This window comes from Suricata suricatta, chromosome 13 (genome assembly GCF_006229205.1).
Source record: "Suricata suricatta isolate VVHF042 chromosome 13, meerkat_22Aug2017_6uvM2_HiC, whole genome shotgun sequence".
In the NCBI taxonomy this organism is placed as follows: domain Eukaryota; kingdom Metazoa; phylum Chordata; class Mammalia; order Carnivora; family Herpestidae; genus Suricata; species Suricata suricatta.
The window spans coordinates 27,163,578-27,173,264 of record NC_043712.1 but is presented as its reverse complement, the minus strand read 5'-3'; the positions used below and the strand labels follow the sequence as shown (position 1 = coordinate 27,173,264).

General features: G+C 37.7%; 2 protein-coding genes across 2 annotated transcripts in view; one reads left to right on the top strand and one right to left on the bottom strand.

The window, feature by feature from the left end:
- Nucleotides 1–9,687, bottom strand: part of LOC115276682 (olfactory receptor 13C9-like) — a 136,476-nt gene that overhangs the window by 80,390 nt on the left and 46,399 nt on the right.
- On the top strand, nt 3,350–4,294 carry LOC115276679 (olfactory receptor 13D1-like). The gene has a single exon (XM_029920744.1). The coding sequence runs from the start codon at nt 3,350–3,352 to the stop codon at nt 4,292–4,294; it is 945 nt and encodes a 314-aa protein (XP_029776604.1).

The following is a 9,687-nucleotide window of genomic DNA, read 5'->3' as shown; positions in this document are numbered from 1 at the left end:
TGATGATTAAATGAGGTAGACTTAAGCAGAGTTGAGAAGAGGTTTTCCTCAGAAAAGAGAGAAGACATGGAGCTGGCAATTCTGAATCATTCATTTCATTTAAAGGAATTTTAAGAAAGCAGGGAAAATCTTGGGAAATGAGTTACTGCTGGGGGAAGTAAGTATCGTGGATACTTATAAAATCACTTTAGTTGCTTTTGTTTACCATGGAAAAAGTTTTAAATGGCCGCCTAAGAATTCAGATTAAACTAACATGTATTGTGCACTATCTCTGTTCTGAGATCTTCTAAGTATGTTATGTTAACTCTCACAAAACCTCTATAAAGTAAGCAATGTTAATTCATTTTAAATTATGCAGATGTTAAGTGTCTTGCTCAATGTTTGCACAACTATCAAGTCGTAGAGTAAGACTGAACTCTAGGTTCCTATCTCTAAGACAACTGTTGTTACAATTAAAATACTGTACTGTTCCATAAAGATAACTTACCAGCAATAAGAAGAAAAGGGTAAAAGGAAGTGAAGCATGGTTAAGTCCCTTGGCGCAAGCCTAGAAATAATTAGATAGCATGTTCTAATCAATCTCAGAAGTAAGCCTCCGGGTCAGACAGGGGCTCCTCCAAGATAAGAGCTTAAAGCTTCAGCTGTGCTACCGGTAACAAAGAATTGGATTTGGTACCCACACAGTAATGTTAGGGAGAAAAATCCTCAGGATAATTCTCAAGACTGAAAATGGAGAAGAGGACCTATTTCTAACTCAGCCAGTACTGCTTATTATCAACACCTTCCAGAGCTCCTAGAGGGTCACATATCTGAGCAAGCATTTGGGATCTCCTGCCAGAGGTGTTGTATTACACAGAACAAAGGTGCTTCATACGCAGTAGGAAAATCTGGGTACAGGATGTAGATGTAATATTTAGTGTGCCGTGCTGTGCTTCAAAATGTTCCTTGAGTTAAAATCAGAGAGTAGAGGTAAGTACTTGTGCTTTACAAACTCCTCCTCTCTTCTACTGGTAAACATGGGGAGAAAAGGGTGAACGCTTCACAGTACATAATCCTCAAGCAAAGTTTCCTTTCTTTCCACAGATGATGGCCAATGGTGAGGACATATCTAATGAGCAGGTCTTTGGAATGAGATGAACATAACTTGGACAACAAGAAACTGAAATTCTACCTCTGTAGAGCACAACAACAAAAAAAGAGATACCAGAAGTTTCTTATGCTCCTTCCTACACACCAGGTAGCTCCTCCGTTTCTTGCGATACTGTCAGATTCTTTATACTGCATCCTTTCTGCACCACTAAGCTTGGTCACATTTAAATAGTGAGTTCTAGAATCCTTTTTCCAACCCTTAAGTCAATATGTCTGCTGTTGGTGGATACATGTGTAAGTTTGAACTTGAAACAGTAAAGGGCATTAAATTGGTCTCTGTAAGAAAAAGCAACATAGAGCCCCTGTCCAATTTCCTGTCCATGGACTTTTTATTTCCTACTTGAGTTTTAAAGAAGACTGGAGCAAAGTCTCTGGATGTCCTAGGCCCTATTCGCTTCTAAGAAGAACTTGAAAGTATTATTTCTGATATTTATAACCATAAAATATTGGCTAATTAAGAATTATTTGGAAAACATAAAGAATAGAAAGAAAGTTGTTAATGCCCCAATTCCCATAGTCTAGAAGAAACTAAGTGAAAATTTTGGAGACAGATATATATTTATATCCATATATCTATATAGTTATAGATATAGAGACATACACACATATACATGGTAATCATTTTTGTTATTAAGAAAATTATTTCTTTTCATGTAATGTTATTTCATCAACATTGTCCCTTATTCTTAGCTCTTCTTCAAGACTACAATTTGCACTGGTAATATTACATGTGGCATTTTGTGGTCTCATGTGTATATCATAACCACAACATGCCAGAATGTCAGTTATCTTGGAGAAATAAAATTATAACACTTATTAGGAATGATTGAACTTGACATATAATATTACATGCAATACTATTTATTTCTTTTTCTATTCTGCTGTTGAATGGCAGGGGAGAGAATGTTAAGTAATCATAATAATGCAACTTTAAGCTTTGAATGACTTTTTGGAAACATCTCCAGAACTCACCACTTGAAATTATGTTGACTAATGGTTTAAAAGAGATAATCATTATCATCTTAGTGATTTATCCCTATAGGCATAGACTACTACGAAGTTTTCTCAAGAATCGATGTTATGTTCTATCATTGCTTTTTGGCCTCTAGTTAGATGACAATATTCTATGTTTTAATTTCCAAGCATTAATTTAGAATTTGATGCTTTAATAAGAATAAATGTCATCATCTTATATGTAGCTTGGGACTGACGATAGTTTTACCCTGACAATTTTGGGTAAACAGGCAATTGTAGTTTGATAAAATATTTTGACAAGTGTTCCATAACTTTTTCACATTGGAACATATTATACAGCACATTATTTGTTTCTGAAAAGCATAAAATAACTATCATAAGCATTCTGGATTCAGTGTTAATTTTGAAAATCCACTACTCACAACTCCCCTATTACACATCACAGTACAAGTGGCATAGAATGTGTTGCATAAATGAGTAGGTGAAGAATATTAGCAGTATGGAAAAAACTGCATTCAGTAACAATACATATCAGGACCCTACTTCTATAAGGAGGGAAACAACTTTTGCTAGAAAAGATACTATCTAAGGTGGGAGAGGCCCTTCCAACTTAACAGAACAGCACATACAAATGCATAAAGTAAAAAGAGGGTATTCAGTATTTTCCGGGAAGTAAAAGAAATTCAGCTTGTCCATCTCAGAGCATTGAGAGTATCAGTGGTGGCTTTAGAAATTCTACATTACAGAGATTTAGGGATGACAGTATGGTTGAAGGAGAGCCAGAGATTTGTCATGAAGTTGTGTTGCATATCAAGCACATTGATTTTCCTTAGATTGTATGTCTCTGTTAGGATATCATTTGTGGGGAGGCTAATGAAGATTACTGTGAAGCAAATCTACCCAATAATACGTCCTTGACACCGTCAGTGGGGAGATAACAAAAGTGGTAGGAAAGGGGATTAAGATAGGCTTTGTGTAATGATTGTTTTTGTTGAAGTTGCTGCCTTTGCTTTCTCTTATTCACCCTGGATTAGAATGTATCATCCGCTCATCTTGGACCTTTTCTGAACAGAAAGACAGTTATTTCTCTTTCACACCTTTCTCCTCAACAACTCTTCCCAGGATAAAACAAAATATTGGAAGGGAGAGTTATTTCATAAATCTATATCAGAAATTTAAATTTCCGAGTCATCTCTTTCCTAAACCCTGAACGGGACATGGACACATGAAGATGGGGAATTCTTCAGCTGTGACCAAATTCTTTCTGGTGGGACTTTCCAAATACCCAGAGCTCCAGCTTCTTCTGTTCATGCTCTGCCTCATCATGTATGTGATAATCCTTCTGGGAAATAGCCTCCTCATTGTCATCATCACACTGGATTCTCGCCTCCACACCCCCATGTACTTCTTTCTCGGGAACCTCTCATTCATAGACATCTGCTACACATCATCATTCATTCCTCCAATGCTTATATTATTTAAGTCTGGAAAAAAATCTATTTCCTTCATTGGCTGTGCTCTGCAGATGGTTGTCTCCCTTGCGTTGGGCTCCACTGAGTGTGTCCTCTTGGCGATGATGGCCTATGATCGATATGTGGCCATCTGCAACCCACTGAGGTACCCCATCATCATGCACAGGGTGCTCTATGTGCACATGGCTACCTGGTCCTGGATCATAGGCTGTCTAAACTCCTTAGTGCAAACAGTCATGACAATGATATTGCCTTTCTGTGGGAATAATGTCATTGATCATTTTACCTGTGAGGTCCTGGCCCTTCTGAAACTCGTGTGTGCAGACATTTCCATGAATGTGTTCATCATGACTGTGGCAGGTATTGTTATATTGGTGATTCCTCTGCTGCTGATTTTCATTTCCTATGTTTTTATCCTCTCTTCCATCCTGAGAATTAATTCTGCTGAAGGGAGAAAGAAAGCTTTTTCTACCTGTTCTGCCCACCTGACTGTGGTGATCTTATTCTATGGTTCAGCCCTTTTTATGTATATGAAGCCCAAGTCAAAGGACACAAAAGCATCTGATGAGATCATTGTACTGTCTTATGGAGTGGTGACCCCTATGTTGAATCCCATCATCTACAGCTTGAGGAATAAAGAGGTGAAAGAGGCTGTGAAGAAAGTCCTGAGCAGACACCTACATCTCTGGAAAATATAAAAGGTCTTGAAGCATGTGATATCCTTAGTGTTGAGACCAAATGGAATCTTCTGTGCTCACAAAGTCACAGAACCTTGTATTAAGAGAACTTATCTGCACATAAGTCCAAATAAAAGATTGACATTCTTTCAACACATAAGTCTCATGTAGGCCTTCTGAATAGTGTCCGGGCTATAATTTCTAGTTGTATGCCGCTTTCCCATTCGGTCCCATACAGGGCACATGGCTTTTCCTCAAGATAAATCTCTCTTCTCTCAGATTTCTTCTCTCTCTTGATTTTATTTTCTCTTCTCTTCCCCATTTCCTCCTTCTTTTCTTTTCTCCTTCTCCATCTACATCGTTACTCCATTTTCCTTCTGTTTCTGGTCTCCTTTCTCAGTTTAAACTGGACAACTATTGTTTTGTTGTCTAGTATCTCCTCTTCTTATTAAAAAAAATGTACCTTTTCTTTCAACACTCAACAGTGCCTCCCTCTGAGTCCAGTTGTGCTGGAGGGAGCTGACCTCTGCAAATAGTTGTACCATCTGAAACAAAGGAATAAGCAATTAAAGCAAATCCCTCTGGTTACAGTAATTCATTCAGCATAGGAGTGAGTTCTGCCAGGATAATCAGATTCAACCTAAGAATGCTGTCTCAGACTAAGAAAAGAGGCACTCTTCCTTCTAAGGTTGCTGAACTGATAAAATGTAAGATTGGAGCCAATCTTTATCAGCAAGTGTAGGGAGTCTATCTGAGAGGCAAAGAGGTGTTGACAGAAGGAGGGACACTGTGTGTGTGTCCTGGCATTTTAACTCCTTGATCCAGCTGTGTCTACAGTCAGTCACAATTATTCTTTTTAGTTACTTGACTCAATAAATTACCTTTTTATAAAAAACTTGTGAATTGAATTTTCATCACATAACAATTATATCGTCCCTACTAAAATATTTCTTTGTACACCCTCACCACTCATATTTTTGAGGTAAAATTTATGAGGATATATTACCTAAGTGGCCCCAACTTTTCCACCCTTCAGGGTCTCTCTTCCTATAACAACTAAATAATTTCTATTCGGTGTGCCTACACACATTCTAGTCACCTCCCTGATTATTTCTGAGGAGTATGTCTATTTCTTGGCATCTGGTTTTCACTTTATGCCAGACTATTCTAAACTTTTCTAGGGGCACCTGGGTCACTAAGTTGGTTGAGTGCCGGACTTTGGCTCAGGTCACCATCTCACAGTTGGTGACTTCAAGCCCCATAATGGGCTTGCTGCTGTCAATGAAGAGCCCCCTTCTAATCCTCTGTGCCTTCCTCTCTTTCTCTGCCCCTCCTCCACTTGCACTCTCTCAAAAATAAATAAACATAAAAAAATAAAACAAATTTTCTATCATTCTTCTCTGGTAATCTTGTATATCTCTGTGTCAAGCTCCCAAGAGTATATTTTGCCTGCAAAGAATAAACATAAGTCTCCTGGATATCCATATTCAAAAGACCACATGTTTAACACCTTTATTTAGGCTTTGAATATAACATAAAGGGACTAAGGTCATGAAGAAAAATAAATCAGTATTAAATACTATAGTTCTTGTTAGCTACTGTCTTATGCAGGATTATATTTCAGGCAGTATCATTACTGCACACAGAGTAAGAGCTGGAAACGAGGCTGGAGGCGTGACATACAACACTACCCACCTTGGCTGCACCCATGTCACAGTGAGATAGGGCCTAAAAGAGTGATTTTCAAGGCTCGGTTCGAGGAAGACTGGGGAGCCGCCATTTTTCTCCTCCCAACCACCAATGTGGGACAGAGAGCCACCTACAGAACCCACAGAGAAAGGGAGACATGCCTACACCAAACCACACCCATCTGCCTTGCATACCTGCTTTGTTACCAGAGCTGGATGATGCTGAACAAATAGACAGCCCCTCACCCAAGACCAACATTGATGCATTGCCATGGTTAACTCCAGATCAATTATTGCTATTCAGATACATTCTCCCTTATCTCATTCTTATCTCTTCCCTCTGCTGACCTGGGTATTCTGGTTATAGGTTTGCTTAAACAGTCATACCTGATCCATTCTCATGATACATACTCTACACCTCCATTGTTACCTTCCTTTCTCTCTCTCTGAAATTATCAGGCTATAGAGTTTCTCAGGGTAATATTACATTCGTTTTTTTTTTCTTTACTCTCCTACCTCCTACCATATTCTCCATTTCTTATTCTGAATTAAGCCTTTTTGTCTACCTATCTGACCAAAGTTCACTTTCTCTTTCTCCCCACCCCTGTCATGTCTCTACTTGTATATGCTCTTCCATCAAGACTGCCTCTACCCTGCTCTTTATTTGTAGCTGAGATCTCTGGTTTTGTGCTTTTAAACTATCCTTTGTCTTTTTTTCCCCCTTTTTGTTTGCTTCTTTGATTTACTTGTACGTTTGTGTGCTTTTGTTCCCTGTTTGTTTCTCTTTCTGTTTTCTATTCCAGGGCTACCTCAAGAAACAACCCAAAGTATACATGGTGGAGTGTTCCAAATATCACTATGAGTAGGGTGCACAAGTTAGACAAAGTGACACCATTAAAAGAACACCTCCTGAATGGACAGGCCCTGGACAGGCAATGAGCCTCCTTTAATATAGCAATATTCACAGGTACAGAGTGCATAACAAGATTTTAAAACTGACAAGAGGCAGAAAGCTAGCTAAAATGATGAAACAGAAGAAGTTTCCTCTAAAGAAATTCCTGGAATTAATCACAGATACAAGCAACATAACTGAGCAAGATTTTAGAACCATTGTCATAAAATTAATCACTGGGCTTGAAAAGGGCATGGAAGACATCAGAGAAGCTAATCCTACAAAGACTATGGACCTTAAAAATAGCTGTGAGGAGTTAAAAAAATGCTATAAATGAGGCACATAATGAAATGGAGGCAGCCACATTATATATTGAAGAGGCAGAGATGAGAATAGGTGAATTAGAAGACACAATTTTAGAAAAAGAGGAAGCCGAGAAAATGAGATAAATTGATCCAGGAGCACAAAAGGAGAACTCGAGAACTGAGTGATACAGTGAAGTGGAACAATATCCATATCATGGGAATTCCTGAAGGAGAAGTAGAGAAAAAGGTCCTAAAAGGGTACTTGATCAAATTATAGCAGAGAACTTCCCCAATTTGAACAAGGAAATAGCCAATGAAATCCAAGAGGCATAGAGAACTCCCCTCAGACATAAGTTGAATCGATCTTCTGCATGATAGATATATCATAGAGAAACTGTCAGAATATAAGGATAAAGAGAGAATTCTGAAAGCAGCTAGGGACAAAAGGGCCCTAACATACAAAGGGAAACCTATCAGAGTAGTTACAAAGCTACTAAATCTTGGCAAGCCAGAAAGGAATGGCAAGAAATCTTGACAGTGAGGAACAGAAAACATATGCAGCCAAGAATCCTTTATCCAGTGAGCCTGTCATTCAAAATAGAAGGAGAGATAAAGGTTTTCCCAAATAAAAGTGGAAAGAAGTCATCACCACTAAATCACCCTATGAGAAATCCTAAGAGGGACACTACGAGAGAAATGTGGCAAGAAACACAAGGTACCAGGGAAACCACCTCAAGCATGAACCCTACAGAGAACATAGTGACTCTAAACCCATATTTTTCCATAATAACTCTGAATATAAATAGACTAAATGGTCTAATCAAATGACAGAAGGTAGCAGAATGGATTAAAAAAACAAAATCCATCTATTTGCTGTCTCCAAGATACCATTTTAGATAATGGGATAGAGATATACATTAATCAATAATTATTTATTAATAATTATATTAATATATTTTATATTATATTATTAATAATAAATATTTATTAGATAATAGTGAGATGATGATGATAATAAAAGTAATCATTGGATGACTTTTAGGGAATACTTGCAGAGTTTCATCATTTAAAATGAAGTGGTCCTATATCTAAAATACTAAGGTTTTATTAAGAAAAAAAATTGAATTTCATCAAGTCATTATTTATATCCATCTAGATGATCATATAAGGTTTTTATTTACCTGCTTGTTTTCTATACTAATAGATTTTTTAAAGTTTATTTATTTTTAGAGAGAGAGAGCATGTTTGTGAATAGGATAGGGTGAGAGAGAGCCAGAAAGAGACAGAATTCCAAGCAGGCTCCAAGCTGTGAGCATAGAGCCTGCTGCAGGCCTCGAACCAAAGAACTGTGAGATCATGACCTGAGCCAACGAAGAGTCAGATGCTTAACTGACTGAGCCACCCAGGCACCCCTATATTGAGAGATATCTTAATATTAATTTGGAATGCCTTGAATTTATTATATTATTATACAGTTGGATATGGTTTATATTTATGATTTTCATGTACATATTGGGATGAGATCAAACCATAGTTTTATTCTATTTTGACACCTGGGATTTAAACGATATTTTAGTTTGAGGCACCTGGGTGGCTCAGTTAATTCAGTGTTCAGTTCTTGATTATGGCTTAAGTCATGATCTCACGGTTCATAAGATCAAGTCCTGCATCAGGCTCTGTGCTGACAGTGCAGAGCCTGCTTAAGATTCTCTCTCTCATTCTCTCTCTCTCTCTCTCTCTCTCTCTCTCTTTCTCTCTCTCTCCATTCCTCTGCCCCGCCTACACTCTTGCTCATGCTCACTCTCTCTCCCTTCTCTCTCTCTCTCAAAATAAATACATTTTTTTAGTTTGATAAAATTACCTGCAAACTGTTCCATTATTTTCTGGACACTAGAGTCTTACTGTAGCACAGAGATTATTTTTTTCTTTAAAGTAATCTTTCATTCCTAAATAATCTCTGTCCAGCGTCCATTTTGAGATTCAGTGTCTATCTTAATCCCAACTGGACCACTGATAATACTATAGTATCTATTCTGCTAAGAATAAATAACTGAAAGTTTCCATGAAAGAGGCCAGTATACTTCTGTGAAAGAACTCCAAATAGGCATCCTACAAACTAGGTCAGGAAGGGTTCCTCATAAAAGGGAATAATGGGGAGGGGCCTTTCCCATTTAAGATAAGCACTAGAACAAAAGCATAAAGAATGAGAATAATGTTTGGGGTAAACTGTGAGAAGTTCAGTATGGCTACTGCAGAGTATGAAACAAGGGTCAGAAGTAGTTCCAGAATTTCTGTATTAGTGACATTTAGTGATGACAATCTGGTTGCAGGAGAGTCTTCTTGAAAGCAATATATCAGACATATACAAACAACTGGAGCAAAGCTGGGATTTCGTATGGTATTAATACTGTATATGATAAGAACTTATAAAATGTAAAGATCAATGTGAGCCAGAAAAAGCAAGGCAAGAATGTAAATTCCAACACACCTGAGGGCTGAGTAGTATTTTCAGAGGTTAAAAAAAAACGG